The 21,370-nt window shown below is 43.5% G+C and overlaps 1 protein-coding gene across 6 annotated transcripts in view; it reads right to left on the bottom strand.

Moving 5' to 3' along the window:
- Nucleotides 1-21,370, bottom strand: part of LOC144163614 (uncharacterized) — a 90,973-nt gene that overhangs the window by 56,966 nt on the left and 12,637 nt on the right. For 5 of the 6 annotated variants that reach the window (XM_077694421.1, XM_077694420.1, XM_077694426.1 and 2 more), the window contains 2 exons: nucleotides 21,192-21,247; nucleotides 18,180-18,234 (listed from right to left, as the gene is read on the bottom strand). In XM_077694421.1, coding sequence (XP_077550547.1) covers nucleotides 18,180-18,234; nucleotides 21,192-21,247 — 111 coding nt within the window. Of the gene's footprint in view, nucleotides 1-11,029; nucleotides 11,573-18,179; nucleotides 18,252-21,191; nucleotides 21,248-21,370 lie in introns of those variants that run through there. The other variant, XM_077694423.1, reaches the window with a different exon arrangement.

Here is a 21,370-nt window from a genome sequence, read left to right as displayed (position 1 = left end):
GGCGTGGTCACAACACGTTTTCTGAATGATGCGAATTACCTAATTTTCTGTTAGTTCCAAGTGGTGATGTTCAAGAAAATGCAAACTTTGAAATGTTCGCTGTCTCAATATAACTAATAGTTACTGCAGGTGATTTACATAAAAAATATGTAGAAGGAATAACCTAACTATAATTTCAAGCTACTGCTAAGAAAACAAAGTGGAGGAAAAACGTAAATAGTTGGTAAGAAACAAGAAAAAGGGGCAGAATCTCCACTCCGTCGATTATGTAAAGGGTGTGGGTCGCGGGGACTTGAAATGACATCCACGTTGCGCCCCGAGTGACATCCGATTTGCGCCCCGACCGTCATACGATTTGAGCCGTGAGATGCACCTTGATTATTCCCTAAATAAAACTGCAACTCACGGCTCAATTAGAATTTTCCTTGATTTTCGCTTGATGGTGGTGGGCGCATGGATGAACGCGGAAGGGCACTGGGAGGGCCTAAGGTACTCCGCACCGTTACAGGCGAGCGAGTAAGCCATTTGACTCTCGGGTACAAACTCACGGTATTAGCCTAATGGGTAAGACGACTGACACTAACTTTGTCATGTCTACGAGAGCGAGGCTCGAATCCTCCCGGTGCCTGTGTGATTTTTGGCGATTGTAAATGCTATGCACAGGGGCATGGACAGATAAATTGCGGTCCTAAAGTACTCCCCATCAAATCAACAGGTAGGAAAGCAAGCATCTGAATCCGTATAAAAAATTATTTATGTTGAAAACCACCGTGCCGAGATTAAAGCAAATTGTTGATAACTTATATTATTTGAGTTGCCGGATGAAAAAACAAACACTTCTGGTTTGGGATTTTCTAGGAAACAAATACCCGTCTATCATTTGGAATCTCCTAGTTTGGGTCAGCGAAATCCGGGGCATATTGTAAAGTGCAGGGCGTCGATGGTACTGCCATTAGATTCCAGTAATAAGTCTTTATTTCTAGGATTTTAGTAGTCTTTACACCTTCTATTAGGAAACATCTCTCACGCGCAGTGCGTAATACACAAAAAATACTCAACGTAAAGCTCTATATCAGAGTTGCCTAAAAAGTGGAAGATTCAATAAAAATTCGTCTAAATGACCGTTTATGCGATTAGTAATATAAGAGTGGCGATTAAATTTAGTTTAAATAAAGTGAACTTGAACAGTGACTTCAAAAACAGTATAAGCTCAACCCTTCCGAACTTCTACATACTTTCTCGGAATGCATGAAATTAAATTCGAGTACTTTTATTAAAAGCTTTGAGATCAGCCCCAAAACGCCTGAATATTTCCGGACAGTCGAACAATTATCTTTTATATAGACACATTCCACTATTTTCCTCCTTGGCACAACTTTTATATTCTTTATTTTCAACCATCACTGAAAAACCAACTCTACAAATGTTCACTGTACTTCGAAAAATCGCCAATATTTCCTTAGGACCGGAGTGTAACGGCTTTTTTGTAACCCATGCTTATGAAGGCGAACGCATGTCATTCGGTTATATTTTCAAGCGAAACCTATATTTTTGTGCACCTAATATTTTAATAGCTGTTATTACTAGGTGAAGTATCCGTAATTAGGTTACAATAAAATGGAGCCTATTTCGGTAAGCTCCCGTTAGAAATAAAGGACGGATCACCTGAGCGCGGCATACTTACCGTGCCTGTCTTCGTAGCCGTGCGAGTCTGCATGAATTGCCGTCTAATGCACCTGAGCCTAAAGGCGGACAGCGAACGTCAGCGATCGCTGACTAGACCGTTCCAAAAATGGTAATGAGATTGAATTGAAACTGACTTGAATTTATTCATAACATTATGTTGAGTCAATTAGCTTTTATAGCAATTTCGGATTGAGTTCTCGATAGAAATTGTCCGCCGTGTTTCAATTGAAACTCAATACTGATAGTAAACGTGTCTTTTGATTTACAATCGACTTTCTGTTGACTCTCAATACACTTTTCCTGGTGAGTTGCTGTTGAGAAATATAAAGTGAAAGTATATACAGAAACGTCTGCAGAATTCCAGGGAGGCCTTTCAAGTGCAGAGCACTTTGTAGGCTCGCCTTGTCGTCGTATCTCGCTAACAGTCGATGTCAAACGACTGCCGGAATCAAGTGGAACAGCAAGATAACGTACCCATGCTGATCTTGGGTCAACGTACCCATGTTGATTATCATCAGGAAGTCACGCTGAGGCTTCGAAAACTACGCGGGTCGATAGTTATAACCGTTCGAACCTCGTGAACCACTGGCGCTTGTTATACATCTCCCGTTGTTTAGTGCAAACAAAAGTGCAGGTACACTTCAGGTAAAATCTCCGTACATTACCGGCAGCCCTCGCATTCATTTAGTTAGGAACGCTTGTTGGGTTGGTTTTAACCATAGTAAGCGGAAAAAGCGGTTGCGCAAAAAAACGTGGGCACGTTCGAGATGAAGCAGGAAGACTCCCGCCGCGCAAAAAAATGGCGCATTTCAAATAATGCCGAAAGGCTCCATCCGCGCGAAAAAAAATTTACGCGTTTTAAATCATGCAAACCTTCTCCACTATACGAAATTAAACAGGCACAAAAATTTGCTGTGGCTTAACTCAGTTATACCTGAGTGTGCGTAGCGAGATGTACGGTTAATGTTAGTGTTCACCATGGTTCTCTATACGGTTACGACGCTTCTCGAGGCCGCGCGAATTGTTCTTCCTCCGTTTCCTCGGCTCGCTGCCTCGTTTTTTATTACTTTTAACGACGAAGCCTGACGACGAAACCCGCTAAACCGCCCCTTCTATATATACAAATTTCTGTATTTTTTCATTTTTTTATATATTTGTTTTTTTACTTTTCTATTGCTTTGCTTTTATTTTTTGGCGCGGCTAGCGGTGATGGTAGCTGGCGGTAGCGGCTAGCAGTGCTGGGCTAGGGGATCGCTGGGTTCCCTAGCCGCCGCAGGTTCCCTAGGAACCTTTTCCAGCTCGGGAACCGAGGTTCGGCCACCGGTTACAGCCAAACGGCGAGAATACGGGCATTGTAACTCTCGCTACAAAAGGAACCGAACTCCCGCTGACGGAGCTTTAGGCAGGAGCCGCGCGAGCACTACGAAGGCGGGAAATTTGAATTGCACACACATCAAGATAGGAGTGAAGCAGGGCGGCGAAAAGCGCGATGGGTGGTAGCAGTGAGAGGAAAACGGCGCCACCCCCCATTATGGCTAAAACTGCTCTGCCATTCCGACAGCTTTTATATTGAGTAGAACGGTGTTGATTTTTATTGACTCTCTATCAATTCTCTAGTTGAGTTCCCACAGGGAACTATCGAATGAATACCTATTTAGCATACTCGCCCAACCTGTTTGATATAATTTGAGATTTTTATCGAGTTATTTCAACAATTGTCCAGTGAAGTTTAATTGACTATACACAAAATGTACAGAAAAAAAAACAAGACAGAAACATATAACCTGTAGCAACAATTTTGCCATCGTTCACACTCTTGTAACGCTGAAGTAGAATGAGTGCCTTGTAGTAGGTTTCAATCATGCCAAAAATATTCTGAAAACTGCTCACATCTAACGTGTTGGAAGGTGTCCATGGAGCAGGTGAAATAACGAGATGTGTTGCATGGTAAAGCTTGCTTTGTTGCTCATGAAAGCATGGCGGAAAGTCTGGACCGTAGGAGGGTCCGCTTGGCTACAAAAAACATACTTGTTTGCTTGCACCAGTACAGTACGTAATGATGATTGTGCCCTTCTTTATGAAGCATGCTGCTCTTAGTAGCTGGATATTTTACACGTTAGGTGGTTTGCACATTTTGGAAAGCGTTTTAAGGAGACCGGACAAAGTCAGCAGCATCGGTAAACGGTGGGAACAGCTCGCCAACGTTTCCGATGATGTCGCGAGTGAAATCCGTCCGACGCTTGTAATAAAGCGCTTTCGGCAGTCGATGTGCTCCGCCAATGCTTCTTAGATTTTTGAGCACGCGGACTCGAACTGGTGCAAACAATGTGTCGTGTAGAGAATGCTACGCTATTTGAAGCCGCCAAAACGAAAGTGAAAACAAAAATCACAGTTTTTTTGCAACGTGGGCAGTTAAAACAAAAAGTAGCTTTGTTACTTGCAATAAATGGATTATTTTGGTATGGTAATGGCTACTGTAATGTGTTCGTTTCTGCATAGGCGGATGGCGGAGTTGGATTGTGAACTCGTAACAATAACCTCGTTATAGGTGGGTTCGGCTATATCGAACTTTTGGATATATCGATTTAATCGCGGTGCATATTGCAGTTCGCTATAAACGGGTTTGAATATTATGTTTGAAGGCAGGCGGGGAGCCAGAAAATTACCTGCATGGGTTTGTTATTTTGCCTTCCACATCATTCGGGCACAAAAGAAATGCAGATACACCTACGTAGACTGGTTGAGCGACTATATGACAGGAGAAACCCCACACCTCTCCAAAAACATACCTGGCCACCTGTAGATTGCTTTTCGAAATTTCAATGCTTAAAATTTCAAAAAAATAAAAAAAGAGAACTGTCAATTTGCATGAACTAGTTTACAAAACTGCAGCCTTGACAAAAAAACTAATGCCAGTTGGTACTGTAAACAAAACTCACTACAACAGGCAATCATTGCAAATGGCTTGATGAATGAATGAGAATATGGTGCTATGTAATTTCTGCTTTGTAAAAAAAATACATGAAATATCCAGAAAGAACGTGACAGAAACAAACATGTTGTAACTGGAATTCCGCAGCCTTTCACACACCTGTAATGCTGAAGTACAGTGTGTGCTTTGTAGTACACTTTGACAAACAAGTAGCACTAAGCAGCACCTTGAAGGGATCATATGGGACGTGGGTATACTCATTTTTTTGCCTTCATCGTAACAATGTCAGAAGACTACCAGTATAACAAGATTGACTGGTGTAAATTTACACACAAGGAGAATACGAAACAAAGAAAAAACAGCAAAGGTGCTGTAAATGAGAAATAATTTGAAAGATTTTTTTCTCTTTCGCTTGGCGAGATACATAGCAGTCTCTATTTTGCAAAGGCAATCAATGAATTTGTTATACTCCCGAGCATTATTTTCCTTAGCTGGAGTGAAGTAGGTTTTGCGCCACGTTCGGCACCAGATCCACTGCTCCGCACTCCGGGAAGGCTCTTTCTAAAAGCAATCGTTCAAATAGGACGCGGATATATTGCCGGCAGTGAGAACTTTAGCTTGTGAGCATATTTTGCCGTTTAACGCGTTGAACACATTTACCTCTATTTGACTGGTAGTTCTGCCACTCAGACTACTGCTGTCAGGTGTTCTTGCATGGCCCAGTGTTCGTGCATCTGTTATTGATCCGAAAGTGGCTTCTTCGATTCGAACCCTTTAATTTTTTTTTTCATTTTGGTTAACATCGCTCTCCGAACATTTTATTTACCTAAACAAGGTGTTCTTTTGCGGAATCTTTGTAGTAGGTAATGCTATTCTCCTGCTCCTTTTTGTTGCAGCGCTGCGTCTGGGGTTTATTCATTCGTCACTTGCTTTCACATGTCTTGTTTGATGTTTATCTTACGATACATGAAAAGAAAGCACACGCGATAACAATACATCTGCGCATAAGACAGTAAACTGCTCATTGATGGCAAAACGTTAAGTGCTGTACAACGAAGTCGATAACCATTCAGGGAGTACTGCACGGCGTTAGTCATGATGAAATGTACAAGAGCGCTCACAAAGACTGAATTAATAAATTGTATGTATTTAACAACGTAGCTCCAAGCGCGGGCGCTCAGTTTGGTGAATTTATGCGGGATTCCAAAGTGCTGCTGGCACATTTTCACGAAGGTATGCTAACACACCACTTTGCAAGCTTGTTTACAATACGGTCACATCGCACAGACACAACACGGACGAACAAAGGATATTCGCGCTCAGACGAATAGCGTATATGATGATTTCTCCTTCCATAAATTCGATGCGTCACCTGCTGCACTGCAATGTCTGGCATTCGATTCTCGTTGAAAAGCATCGCACAAGGCCCATAAATTGCCAACAACCGGAACAAAGCTGCAAATTTGCCCAGAACCCTGAGAATGCCCGCACCATGCGGTTCCGCGCACATCCGGGATTTTTGAGAACCAGCGATTTTGGCTTCGTCTAGAGTCGGTTTACGATGGCTATACCACAGCTATGCATTCCTGAGAACATTGCGCGTGAAAAAAGTGACACGAGACATACGAAAACACCAAAGGCTGCTTGTGAGTCCTGTGTTTATATTTATGATCATTTTTTGTGGGATCATTACCAACTCCTCCAGCAGCAGTAATATTAAAAGGCACATAGCCAAACTCCGGCCAGGTCGCGAGGTTGGCTGTTGGCGCCGCTAGTAACTGGCAATGCAGAAAGTGGCGACAACGCGGTCATTTTAGTTTAGCGTAAGAGGATACCAGAGTCAACAAAAGAACTGCTGATCGGCAGGTGTACAGGTTGACGGCACATGTCTTCTGTAACCGTGTTTCCGTACCGCTTCCCCGCTTCGACGAACGGCAGCAGAAGACATGGCGGAAGAATTCTGAGAGTGTAACCCTTTGAAATTGCCTTGAAGTTCCTGATCCTTTTGCGGGTGCAAGATATTGGCCAGGCACTTGCGTTTGAGAAAATGGTCCGCGAACGCGTTACCATCTTCAAAAGAAGTAGTTTTGTTGGCAATAGAATGGTTCTGAGTGCAAGAAGCGGCACGCAATCTCACTAATTTCTTCTGTTTCACTCTTGCTCTCGGTCTTTTTGTAGTGATGTGAAGGAGTATCCGGCTCGTTCTTTAATTTTGTATCCGCGTGCAAAAAAGACGAGCTGTTATTCAGAGCTTCAGTGTGTCTTTGTTCCTTTTTTTATTTGTTCGTTCGTTTTGGGTGTCAGTCGGTGGCCGATCAGTGGGTCAGTCGTTGTCCGCGCTGCTGTCATGTGCGGGCAGGTATTTACTCCAATAAGATTGAAATCTGGGCGAGTTGGTACGTATTCATGATAGAAAGTCACACCGCCCTTCTTGTGATTTTCTTCTGTGTCCCTCGTCGTTTATTGCGCTGTTACTTTCCACCAGGTATTTACTTGTTGGGAGTGATCTGGTTGAGAAGCTTGTTCGAGATCCGACGATGAATAGAGCAAGCGATACAGCCAAGAAGAAGCGAAAGCAAGCGTCTTTCTGATGCGAACGAAGACGCTTGTGTGTCCCAGAACACAGAAGAGAAGAAGGGGTCGAGTATTGATGTTGTGCTCATGAACAAAGTCCACGCTTCGGTCGCTCGGTGCATTTATGTACCCGACGAGGTATTGCGCAGAATTATATTCGTTGTGCGTGCGGCACTCACCCGAAAAAAATAACTGATTTCTTTAAATAGAGCTGCTTAGAAAAAAAAGGCAAAATTTTGATTAGGGCATTTGGTTGTCTGGACACGCGCATACTGCCAAGTACGTTATGTTCACTCCTAGTTTTGAGGCATGGCTTATACCGGCAAGTTTTTTCTTACAAACGTATTTGAAAATGATGAAAAATTTTTGGCTGTCCCAGGTGATTTGTTATAACGAGATTTGAGGGTGTGTGTCCAGCGCGCCACATGAGGGGCAGTGAGGGAAGGCGAATTGGTGTGCGTGGGTGTGCATAAGGAGAGTGCCGTACGGTTTGTAATAACCGGCACATGTGCGCTGCCGGCGGAGTAAGTGAAGTGTGCGGGGGATGTATGTTCCTGCGGAGGAGGCGGTATTGTTGAGTTACGTCCCTGTATGTAAGTAGGTTCGAGTGGGACATTTCAGGGATGCCGTGTGTAGGCGTAAAAAAACGGGAGCCCGGGATATCAAAGCTGGGTCGTGTTGGTGTGCCGTCTCATTAGAAACTACGCCGGTGTGTACCGGAGGCTGCAGCTGCATCACGGGGTGGTCAGGGGGATTCTCAAGAATAATTTTGAGTGCAGCTGCGGAAATGACGCCATTTGTGTAATTTCGTACGCCAGAATGGTAGTCGGATAAAATGAACTGGGGGTGGGTAATTGAGTAAGGGCAAGGGCAATGGCCGCATCTTTCGCAGTTACCGAAGAGGTGGTGGTGGCTGTAGCTGAGACCTGAGAGATTGCTGCAGAAGCGCCTGCTACTCTCTACGTAGACGCAGCAGCCTACCCTACCCGCCCTGCCACCTCGCCTGTAGATCGAACTCTGTCTGTGCTTTTCACTTCAGAGACGAACGCACGTGAATTGACGAGCAAAACTGCACGCGAGAAATCACGCCATTAATGCTGGGCTGAATTTGTCGAACGTGGAGCTGGCTGACGACGGGCGCGCCCAACGAGAGGTGCGATGACGGGCGCTGGGTATTTTTCTTGGTATTTCGTTGCGAGCTCCTCCCGTAGAGCAAGTCCACAATTAAGCCTCGAACGCGGGCTGTCTACAAAAGGCGCACTCTTACGTGAACTCCGTATTTTTTTTTGTATTCTTTTCTTGAAACGCTCCAGAGTATAACTAAAGCTTTACATCTTTGGCATTACAAACGGATGGCGAGTACATTCCAAACAAATGCAATGCGTGTTCAAGTTGTTCTTTGAAAAGAAATAGGAAATGTAGTACCACCAGCAGGTGTATAAGGTCACTTCTAGGGTTGGACAGCAGAGCGCCTCCTGCTGTGGGGAGGCGGGAGAAGAATGTCATGATGTTGGAGGAGGAGAGGAGAAGGAGAATAAACTACCAGATAACAATATTAATAAAACCCTTACGCGCGCGCTCACTATCCAGACGTACACACACTCCAAAACATCAAAAATAAAAATACGGTGAAGGTCACTGGGGCTTCCCCTCATGTCATCGGTCCCTAATCACTGGGCCAGGACGCCGGGTGCCGGGATGGGTACCGACGCGTCTGCTTAGCAGCCCTGTACCTCGTCAACTCCTTCCGGCTCCTTGGCATACCAGCTGGCCGAGCTCCGGACGTCCTGCCACAGTGCCAGCATGTGTGTAACTTTAGATGTGTAACACCCTTCAGCTTACAAGCTTTGCTCAATTGTGACTCATCGCGTTGTCCTCTTTATTCAAGTGTTAAAACATCGGTTATTTGCAAAATGCATTTGGGCACGCAGCCGAAAAAAGTGCCGCAGAAGAGGCACGAAAGATTTCAGGTAACGTATCAGTGAGTCTTACGTGATTCGTGCTAACGTAAAATACTGAGCACGTTTTTCGTACCTAAATATTGTGACAGTTGAGCAATAGTTGTAAAACAAGTGGTTTTTGCGAGGGCACCTACGGGTCTGGGAACCTACGGCTGCCTCTGGTTGGCGCACGACTTTAGCCAACTTACGACGAAGCGCGGCGAAGAACTTTATCGCCGGTGGAAGCGTTCTTCGACTGTAGGAATAGGCTGTGATTTTCGGTGGTTAACGTCAGTTTTGTTACGTTTTAAGGAGAAGAAGATGTAAAACTAAAAAAGTACTCATTTATTTTTCTTAGGTCATGGTGGGCATATTGAGTTTTAGTGGAAATATGTTTGAAATACGAATATTATATCTGCCTGGTCGCTGAAATAGAACAGCATACTAAATGAGGTGCTCACGTTCGTTAGACGAGACAGTGTACAGTGGACGGGCCCTAAGCAAAGCTTGTGTGAACGAAGACGTATCTTAAAGGACGTATTAAAAATTAATTGGTTTTCTATAAATCAGTCCTGCGTTCTACTCTACATTCGAAACACCGTTGTGTGTCCAACACAAATAAACACAGCAAGAACTGAGCTTCATATTGGCTTTATGGAGTATATTCTGCTGGAGTTTCTCCCTGCCAGTGTCACAGTTGTCCTGTAGCTGGATCAGGGCGTTATTCGAAATCTGAGGGTCCTTTACCATCTCCATGTCTTGAGAAGGAGGATGCTGTGTATGGACAGGCACAAAGGGTACACTTTAGACTTCCCATGTGCCATCAACATCTTGGCCTACTCGTGGAATGAGGTTGCACTGCAACAATTCGAAGATGTTTCAGTCATGCGTGTTTCTATAAGAAGTGCCTAGAAACCAAAAGGTGTTAGGTGCCGACCGTGCTGAGGTGCAGGCTGTTTTTGGTTTGTTGGCTGAGAGGTGCGGAACTGGCATGGTGCCATTGGACAACTACGGTGGTATTCATGACGACGGTTTCAACTGCCGTGAGGACACTTCAACAGATATACAAAAAAGTAGGAAAAGGCTCCGGTGTTGACAGTGAATACGAGATCCACAACGAAAACCACCAAAGCACCTCACAATCGACTATAGAAGCAGGCAAGGCAGTAGAATGGCTACAGCGGTACACCTAGAACGAGGGCTGCTTAGAACGTCCATGCAAAAAAAGCAAGATGAATGCCTCCTTGGTGAAGCAGCGCAATGTCACGCTGAGGCAAACCAATTTCGACGGCTTGTTGGAAATTATGACCGTTTAACGAAACTGCTAATAAATGAAAAAGATTTCCCTCTTCCTGTAGAGTCTCATTTCAACGGAGTTTAATGTACTTAATGTGTAAAAAGTCGTCAATGCGGAGATGGTTTGGTGCCTCACCTTCTCAGCGAGAAGTAGTTTATATGCCAGTATCTGCTATTCAAAGTCCTCTCAGAATGTCTGCGTCAATCACTAGTATGTTTGCGTGTTTTGTGTTTCCCTTCGGCATTCTGCGCTAGGATATTTACCTGTAACATTACCCAAGTTCCTTTTTCTATGTTCTATCGACCCCACCGGAACATGCATATACCTGGTGAAAGTCCAGAGTGATTTGTTCGCCCATTTGAAAGTATTCTTCAGAAAATTCTCTTTTTCTCAAAATTCAAGTGATATCCTCGCGTAAATATTTGAGTGCAAAATTCAGTCGGCGTTTGTGATTGCTCTGAAGGGAGTGTCTACGCTTTTCTAGAGTTTTGCGCCCGCGACGAAAACACATTTTCACTTGTAAATAAGTTAAGCCATTCACCTTCTAAACAGTTTACATGTTCTAATACTTCAATCATCATAGTCAGAAGAAGCAGGACACTTGTTTAAAGATTTTGATGTTTATTCAAATTTACATTTACGCAAATACCTTTTTTCGTTGACTGATTATAATACAAGAGAACCTCTGCACGGCCATGGATAACCAAATTATACCTCCACTTGATATAAAGTCCCTGAGTGAAAATTTAGTATAAGTAAAAAGAAGCGTTTGTGCATTTGCTTTAATCCATTCATGTTTACTTGATAAACAGTGGTAAAATTTTCCAACTTCAGACGTTTTGTACGTTTCCAGAGTAGGACTTTAGCCTCTAACGAAACAGAATCTTGCAGCTTATTTGCTTCATTAGCAAATTGTTCAATTTATTCAGGGAGTTTTTGTCCTTTGATTTCGGTAGTGGTGTTTGTTTCTGTGTTGTTGCTCTCCCCCGATTCCTCTATATCATTCCTGTTACGTTCATAATACGCTTCAGGAAGCCAACATTTCACAAAGCGGGGCGTCGTGACGCATCTCCTTTTTTTGCAGAATCCAACCAGGCAGATGTACTTCTTGTCTATTTTCATCTTCCGAACTCTAGTAAGTGGCTATAAATAAAGAAAACAAGTGCAGTCGTTCATATTATGCCCCACTTTCTACATAACAAAAAGATATGGTAAGTGGCAGTACATAGGTGTACGACACTTCTCTACTGCCGCTACCTTCGCAGTAATGTATTTTGTAGTTAGAATAAAAAATATTTTGATCGATTATTTCCATCTTGTAAAAAGTACTTTTTAACTAGGTGGCGTCAAATACAAATTTGTAGGCCTGCAAAAAGACGGCTGGAAAGAATGACAGAAAAAGCTGTCACCGTTATTTTTTCTGTGCCCCATTTGTCAAAAATTACGACGCGTGCTCTAAATGTGACCTGTGTGTTGTACTGTATCAGTCTCCTCATCCCTAATTCCGGGGATATATATCACCTGTCCTTTCGTAGAAAGAGCACTAGTAAAAGAGAGAGGGTAATGGCGATATATTAGATCAAGTTAGCCTTTTAAGCTGTCTCACGGGTACGTTTTAGTGTTTTCATAACTACTACAGCGGGGGGGGGGGGGAATGGTACCAACCAAGGGGGCGCGGAAAGTAGCAATGGCGAGTTGCAAAATAGTCAGAGCAAATATATTAGTGAAGTTGTCACGGTTGAAAAGAACTGTGACGTGCGTGGCGTGGAAGTTTCGGTTACGGCATTTTATTACTTTGTATCATTGTTTGTAGCGAATTCAGTTGTTTTGTGTTTTCCCGTCGAGAAGAGAATGAGGCAACCGCTGCAGCGAGGCTCAACAGATAACAAATGCTGAAAAAGTTTGAGTACGGTTAGGAGAAGAAATAGTGGGTAGGCCCTTCAAGAGCCCAATGCACTTTCATGTTCAAAGGGCGTCATAACCATCCACACATGCTCAACACTGGGTCAAAACAAGGCCGGGATCGCCTCCCTTTCTGCGTTCCCATTATGGCCTTCGAATACCGGCTTGGCACATGGGATTTTTTTCTGATGCGCTGTTGGGGGGCTGAACTCACGAGGGCCGCACCACTCACCGCAAGCACCGCGTCTCCGCGGAACGCAACAGCGAGTGCAGCTTGAGCATCGCGACATAACCAGGTAGCTTTCGCGGCGGCATTTCCGCATGAAACGGGCAGTTGGTGTAACTGATATGGCCCACGTTTTTGTTCTGGTATTCAAACCATATATACGCAAGGCAGTTTACAAAATAAGATAATGGCAAAAGTTGTTCACTTGTGTATATTCGCTAGAAACATTCCTTAATTGAGACACACCGGGCGCATAAATTTTTATTTTATTCTAAGCGTTAAACAATTTCAAGAAAGAAGCATATACCGTATGACAATACCTGAATAGAGCAGCAACAAACCCCATAAGAACTGCCTAATGTAGACGTGTAAAACGCCAAAAATTACACCAAGGACGAAGGAGAGCGACCGGGACAAGCGCTACTTTCAGGTAGCTTTTATTCATACCACAGGGACGCGGGTTCGGTTCCCGGGTACGGCGGCCGCTTTTCTGGTTGTGCCGAAAAGCGAAAACGCCTGTGTATTGGAGAATTTGGTGCACGTTAAAGATCCCGAGATGGTCAAAAGTAATCCGGAGTCCTCCACTACGGCGCGCCTCATCGCGTGTGTAGAGTCGGCGCGTTAAACCCCATAATCAATCAATCAAAATTTATTTGTAAAGCTCTCATTTATTACAAAAACAAGGAGCACATCAGCAAAAACTTCGACTCCACAGCGTATATAACCATCTGTCAGGCGACCACATGCAATATTTTTAGACACAGCTCGTGCTTTTACAGAGAACCACAGGCAACAGCCGACAATTTTGTGGCACTCGTTACCACAAAAAAAAACAAGGCAGAGAAAGCAGGGTACGGCCGTTTGAAATTATTCCGGGGCAAGATATACAGCTTATTGGCCGATACACCCAAAGACGGCATGCTTACACATGCAAGCGTGACCAAGGCGAGCCTATTTAAAACGTCCCAATGGCTTCTCTTGCCAGCGGGTTTTTACGCTTTGCTATCTCTACCGTCTCCTTAAAGAGAGGCATGCGTTCGCATTTACGGCATTGTGCACGGAGCTGCTGCCATGTGTGCGCACGTCCCGCAGATGCTCGCGCAAGCGCACGTTCAAACAGCGCGATGTCTGCCTTGCGTAGTTGTCACCGCACCATAGAGTAATTACAAGTGTACAATGCCCACCCTAATCTGCACAATACAGTCCGTCTGGGAAATTAGTAGGGAACAAGTGTCCTAAAAATTAACAGGGTAGCAAAAATGCAAAGGCAGACTACTTGTCCCATTCTCTGCAGCTCTAATGTTTCCATCTGTCCTTTACAGATAAAAAAATATTCCTTGTGAACTGTGTTCGTGCGTACCCAGCTGCACGAGTTTTTCCAGTTGATTTCTCTGAAAATTTGGAGGGTCGTTTTTTTATATACAGACTATCAATCCGCCTTGACAAATCGTAAATCCGATTATTGTGTGGATAACCTTTCAACGATGAGGCTTCAACTGGACAAATATTGGTAGCTTGTCTGAAGGCGACACCATTAGTTTTCGAAGCTATAAGGGCTGGCCAACTTTACCAGGTTAAATGCGTACAGCTTGCTGGAAAATTGTGCATGGCAGCATAGTCGTCGCAGGATGCGCAACCATGCACTTTCCGCGTCAAAAATTGTCACACATGTGGCAGTACCCACCGCTGCGGCGCCCAAACTGCGCCTGTGAATGCGCTTGGCGGCGGCAGAGCTACGGTGGCCTGGCAGAGCCACCGAGAACTTACGGAGGCGGGCAGCAAGACGCCAAATTCCACGGCCGCAAACGGAGCGCGGAAAAGGAGTCGAGTCCGGCCGTGGTCCAGAGAAAATGTTGCTGGGTAGCACACGAAGACGTGATTGATAATTTTACGGAACATTGTTGGTATGACCTCGTAAGAGCTTTTACTCCAGGACTCAGGCTAGAGAACATTCTGTGAGTAAATATAGCTGTTGGATTACTAGGTGTGATTTGTGGTAACCGGGGATGATTACTGCAACTCAATCCCCGCCAACGTTTTGATATAATTTTGTTATCGCGAATGACGATCGGCCAATGGAGACTTTATTACGGTGTTGAAACCCACTTGGCATTGACCTTCCATGAACAGAGTGCACTTAAAAAATGAATAAAGTTATGCTTACGAACAGGCATTGAATATAGAGAGTTGCACAACACTAAAATGGTATGCTGTATATCGGACGATAATACGACTGCTAAAAAGAATAAAAGAGCTTAAATGAATAAAGGTCAACCTTACGATCGAGAAAAAGTATGCCACTAACCCCTTAGGACGTAGCAAATACAGCTGAGCTCATTGGGAAGGTTCCAAGTGCTGACACTGCTAAACACGCAAGAACAGAACACTGATGATACCAGCGTGAACGATGCTACGAATTTACCTTAGTAGAGTCTGGGTTTGGCCTAGTTGGTAGCGGTAATTCATGACTTCGTGTAGCGCAAAAAAAACGAACAAGGTAAAAGGAAGCCACGGAACAAGCGCAAACTTCCAACCTATTTTGTTGAAAAAATGCGCGAAAATAAACACTGCAGGTAGGAAATACTCGTAAACAAACAAAAAAATTACACCATCTTCCCGTGGGCAACCTTGATGAGGATGCGAAGCATCGTGGCGGTTCCGTGTGGTTCCATTGTGTTGCGGTTATGTTGAGTGATCTGGTTTTTACTAGCGCCAGAGGGAATTCCGCGTCCGGGTCCACACCGGTGGCAAAGGCACGCAAGTGCTGTTGTGTTACGGTAAGTAGGCGGTGGTTCTCGAGGCGCCGAAACTCGTCCATCATGTTCTTGTCGATGTTGTCTCTGTGGTAGAATCGGTAGTCTCCGTCAGCTTTGGTCAGGTAAAGGTTGTTGACATCGGTGCACCGGCTGAGAGCAATGTGCACGCCATCCTCTTCGCAGCTTTGGCTTCTCGTTCTTCTTCTTCGGCGGTTCCCCTACAGGAAGATGACGACGGTGGTTGAACGCGAACCTGTCTCGTGATGGATTCTTTGATTGGCCAATCCCTAGGGGCATTCTGCCACAATCAGCATCAGAGGCGCTGCGGACGAGGCTGGTTGAGCTGCAAGGCGCGTGGCGCTTCCCGCCACAGCTTTCTCACAGAAAATTCAGCATCCCCCTCTAAAGTTTTCAGTTCGTCGTTTCCTTTGACGTTCAGCTTCGTGTGCCTTCGTTGTATCAGTAGCTTCTTAATGTAGTTTGAATAAGTCAAGGACATAAGGCGCGTTCGTAGCACTTGCTCCTGTCCCGGATTTGTAGCGCAGTGGGAAGAGCACCGCGTACCTCCCTTTGCGGCCAGAGAGTCGTGGGATCGAAACCGGGCGCCGCAAACTATTTCTTTTTTTTATAGTGTAGTATCGCGGAGCAGTGGGTGTAAGGAGGAGAGTTGCACATGCTCAGTGGGCGTGTGGACGGCGCAGCCATCAACGACGGAGAACCAGGCGAGTCTAAGAAATGCTCCGCATTTAAAATACAAAAAAACAGTACATAAGAAAGCATCATAAAATTTGCACACAAAATTACTTGCAAAACGATGCGACGTCAACAAAAGACAGGACGAGGCATTAACTAAGTTGGCACCCACCCCATTTTTTTTACATAGCCAATCTCCATATAGAAGGCCACGGAAGGTGCGGACACGCAGCGATCCCCCAGAGTGCTACTTTGACCGCCTCAATTATTTCCCTTTTCTTCTGGTTGGCGCATCGAGTAATGACGGCACAACTCTCAAAGAGAGGTGTAAAACCGCAATCGGGGCAATTTATGCTCAAGTGGCCCTTAACAACCTTATGAATTTTGCAATCATGCAAACGCAGCTGGTCGTGAAAAAACGGCTTGGTCTGATCCCGTAATTTCCTGACATATCACATAGGTTTAAGATTGGTGCGAAAGCTGAAATGAAAGTTTTGTTCACCACCCCAACAAAATTGCTAAGCCTGTGCCATATAAATGAATGTGCAGTTTCCCGGCAGCCATTGTGGGACAAGACCAAAAAAACCATTTGCTTGATGCGTAGGAAACGTTGTGTACGCCTTTCCCTGAAGTGCCGTAAAGTATTTGTCCGGAAAGCAGATCGTTGCCTGAACGACCGGCTGCGTGAGCAAGACTCCATTGTTTATAAGGTTGTCAAGGACCACTTGGGAATTCATGCCTCGATTGCAGTTGTACACCCCTGTTTGATAGTTGTGCCGTAATTACTCGACACGCCTGCAAGAAAACAAGGGAAGTAATTGAGGCGGCCGAAATTGTACGCGTGGGGATCATTGCGGGTCCGCACCGTCCGTGACCTTGTCCGATAAAGAGATTGGCTATCTGAAAGGGGGGTGGGAGCCACCTAAGTCAATGCCTCGTGCTGCATTTTGTTGATGTTATATCGTTGTGCGAATTATTTTGTGTGCAATTTTATGACCCCTTGCTTCTGTTTTGTTCTTATCTTTGTTTGCTTACCATAATGTCCCGCCTCAGTGTATAAATTACTAGATTTTTTCAATAAAGCGCTATTGTAAGTTAGCGCTTGTTTCCATCACGTCACTCGGTCCTTGTCCGTTTGTTTTTGCGCTACATGAATTCATGGATGCAATGAAGTTTATTCACAAACACAAAAACAATATCTGTAATTATAGCTGGTCGTGCGGAGTTCATCCGAACATCAAAAAACATTTTTTTTGTTTCACCGCCCTTACACGGGGACAGCTTCTACCTTAGAAGTTTGATTGTTTTGGCGACAAGTGAAAAATAGTCGTCATGTGTGATTAGCATCGCATTTTGTAACCAGCAATACTTAAAATACTACTTGGTTTGGCCACCGCGGTGTTATAAAGTTTGTTTTACTAAATAATAGGGCACGTTTCTATTTAGAGAAAAGTAGTGACAAGTATCTCATGTCCTGATTTTTAGTACGGGACACCTCAGAAGATAGACTATTGAGCCAGTTGTCACTCCAACGCTGAGAATTTAAATGTTTCTTTTTACAGCAAAACAACACTTTTATATCAGCCCGGTTGTCAAGCAAACAGATAAGTAGAGAAGTAGATAAACAGATAAGAAATATGCCGCCATAAAATCTGGTAATGAGTGCGTAGGCCACCCTTTCCATGTCTGTCAGACGACGAATTAAGATTACTGGGTTTAAAGCTGTCAGTAAAAAAGGCAAGCTAGAAAAACTAGTCGTTTGTAGGCGTGCGAGGCTATTTGACTCCGGCAGATGCATGTGAATATAAAGGTGGCTTTTTAAACAAAGTGTAGTTTACAGTCGGCACCTGGATCATTCACTATCCCATACCCCAAAATTGTAAGCTGTAATTTAAAACGCAATTGAGGTAGTCACATAAAAACACATACAAATATTTAACGAAGTGCTCATGCCATGCTGCCAGTCTGTAAAAAAACGTATTTCATTCAGAATCTCTGAATTCGAAACTTTTACTTACGCTGGCCGATTGTTTATTTGGCTCTGGCTTTGAGTGAAAAGTTGTTTTGGAATAAGTTTTCAGAATTTAAAATGGGTTTCAACCTTGAAGCCGCAAAGGGGTATATGAGAATAAAATTGAAGCAAAAACAAGAATGCCATAAAAATTTTGCTTACCCTTACGCAGAATACAGCATTTTCCATATGATACTTTTCTTTTCCACATCTCATTCTGCATTTATACACAGCCTGAATCAAAAAGACATCATCATAGTCTTCATCATCAGCCATTTATTTCTTCTGCATGACATACGCCTCTCTAAATCACGCCTAAACCCTCATGGTGATCGTAACCCCTGTCCATTCCTTGTGCCCAAACTTTCTTGACTCATTCCACCAATGTGTTAGCGACCTTCCCCTAACACTGGTGTTGTGTGTCGGTGGCCACTCACTTACCTAAATTGAAAACCCATGGTGCTGCCTCGTATTACACAGCTGGCTCTGGCCCGCATCCTTCCCCATGTTTGCAATACGGCAACTACCCGCGGGTAGTTGCCGTAGCCTGTGCACATATAGCCTTTGCAAATATAGCCTGTGTACATATAATATTTTCTACTCTCATATCTAAGTTTAATCCTGTGACACAGATTTCTGAGCATAGGCAAATAGAAATTTTGGCTGTTTTTCTCCTTCTTCACTAAGCAAGGCTTTGATACTGCGAACAATTGACCTACGTATTCCACATTTAGCCGCACATTTAGCCGCACCGAGGCCACGTCAGGCTTAACCACCTTCCGCCTCGGTCCCGTCTTTTCTATAAAAATAGGCTTCACTTCACTTCACTTCACTTCACTTCACTTCACTTCACTTCACTCTTGCCGAGATAAAGTATCCGTTATTGATCGTAGCTTTTCTGCATTGCTATCATGGCCACACATCCCATGTATACGTCTTACAGACATGGTACGCGGCTCGTATTTGCATGTTTTTTATTGCTAGCAGTACTGCGGCATTGTAAATTCAATTCAACATTACTTCGTAGGGTCAACATGCGACGTAAACCTGTTTTGCATGTTTTGCGGACATTTTGCGTCTTGAGTGATGACGAGTGCGATGAACTGCTGACCAGCAAACATTGCTTTCTACGAATCCGCAATTATGGAGGACCGTTTGAATTGTATAACCCCGCTAAATGCAACAAGAACATGTTTATGTCGGTGCTACGGTGACAGTTTTTACTAAGCCTCACAAAACAAAAAAAACACGTGATCTAAATTGTAAAGTAAAACAATTTGCTAATATTTGCTCAAATATTCTAACCCCGTTTGTTATAAACTGCAGTTTGAAAAAAGGTTTGCGCGGGTAAAAAATGCGTGTTTGTCAAATTTTTGAACATTTACATTTTGTGAAATCTTAGGCAAAACAGTGTAAACTTCATCACTCAACAACTAAAAGCAGAAATACTTAACAAAAATTTGGAATGCGTGGTGTTAGTAAACTTTTGTACAATTTTGTTGCCCTGTCGATTCTTGTTCACAATTTCGCACGCCCTTACCCACGATATACACAGAAATGCTTAACACAAATAACGTAAACTATTACCTAAGAGCACAGGCTAAATATTTCCTCTTGAAATTCACTCTGCCTGAAGCGTCATGCGAACATTGCGTACAGAGGCCCTGTTTAATTAGGTTCATTTTCTAGTGTTTGTATCACTTACAACTAATCCAATATTTGGTTGCGTTAGATTTCAACATGAATTTTGAAAAGTAGGTAACTTATGATTTGTGAAATACTGGAAAACGGGAATACAGTTCATGTTCCCCAATGTGCTAAAATGGCTTCTTAAAGCCCATGAAAAAGGGTAGATTTTATTTCTGTAAAAGTACCAAACTCTGTTATATTTACTACATTGGTTGTCTGGTCCTAGTATCGGAAAAATTAAGCGTTCGTATTACAACCCTGTTTGTAGTAGAAATGTCGAAACCATTGTTTTCCTAATGACACCGAACCTGTGCAATTAGGCAACTATGTCATGAATGGGATGTGTGGTAAAAATACAAATGATCGTGCTGGCCCTCTGCTTGTCCCGGTATTACCCACGTTTAAGTGGAGTAAACATTGCGCAGCTGCTCATGGTAAAACGCAACATTAGTTAGTACCCTTGGCTAAATAACCTTGAGTATATCCCGTGAGGTTGTTGCTCTACACAGACAGAGACGCCTATTAAACGAGTGCACAAAAACAACTATTTTCTTTCTAGTTCGCTGTAGTGGTGAAAGCACGTATATTTGTTTTTGTTTCTCATCCTTTTTACCTGGCGGACGTGCATTGCAATAACCATAGCTTAATATTCTTAAAAAACGGTCTTTTTTTGTCAAACTTGAGAAATTATGATGAGAAATGTAGTTCCTCCTGTGGATTCATAACATTGAGAAAGTGTCGAGCGTGCTCAATTCATAGCTTCTGCGTTTGTTTGTGCCTATTTGCCACTATTTCTCTAAACATCAATCTTTTTGCGTGCTAGTAAAGGACAAAGTAAAATATGAGGTAAGGTAATTCGGTCTGGCAACAAGAAAAATATTTACCCTGAAAATGATATATAGTAAACCATGTACTCTGAATGCCAACGTATCTTCGAATGTTTTACACATAAAAATTTTTAAAGGGAAATTGTTGCTTGAATTATTCATTGCAGTTCACAATTTAGGGCGTCTCTATTGTTTGAGGGCCCCGTCCCGGAAAGAGTGCTTAAGTGTGCTTTGCGTTTATTGTCCAGCAATAAACTTTGTAGGCCAAATAAAATAAAACCATCAATTGATTTCTTAATATAGCGTGCTGAAGACTTCAGGTACATATTTTGCCCAATTAACTTTATCGCATATAACCCACCTCAACGCACTCTCACTGGCAATGCTTCTTCTTTCTTGTATTCAGATGACTGCAAACAAAACAGCGCTACAGGAAGTATCCGAAGAAAAGTTTTTTAATCCTCTTCGTTTGGCAGCTCGACCTAAATTTCCCGCCAAAAAAAAACAGGTGCTTTCTATTATAATACACAGCTTACTTCTGACAACCACTTCTCTGACCCGTACTTTAGAAGTTAAAAAATAAGCATTTGCAGGCATTGTTTTTTATATAAATATCCTCCTCTAAGCCAGCGCTACTCTTGCAGAATGTTATACGCACCGGCCCCTCTTCAGTCATAAGTATATCAAAGCATGTCTTCCTGCGAAGAATGAAATCTGAAATAAAAGGCGAAGTTTATTGTGAATGTTTGGCGAGAACAAGTCCTTTCAGTACTGTGAGCAAAATGGTTGCTCGATCACTACAAGAAAATTACAGCGCGGTCACCGCGACAATTAAGA

This window comes from Haemaphysalis longicornis, unplaced genomic scaffold (assembly GCF_048455015.1).
Source record: "Haemaphysalis longicornis isolate Haplotype H1 unplaced genomic scaffold, Haemaphysalis longicornis Haplotype H1 scaffold_125, whole genome shotgun sequence".
NCBI classification, from domain to species: domain Eukaryota; kingdom Metazoa; phylum Arthropoda; class Arachnida; order Ixodida; family Ixodidae; genus Haemaphysalis; species Haemaphysalis longicornis.
Note: the sequence above shows the minus strand (reverse complement) of the source record. Positions and strands in the feature narration are given on the sequence as shown.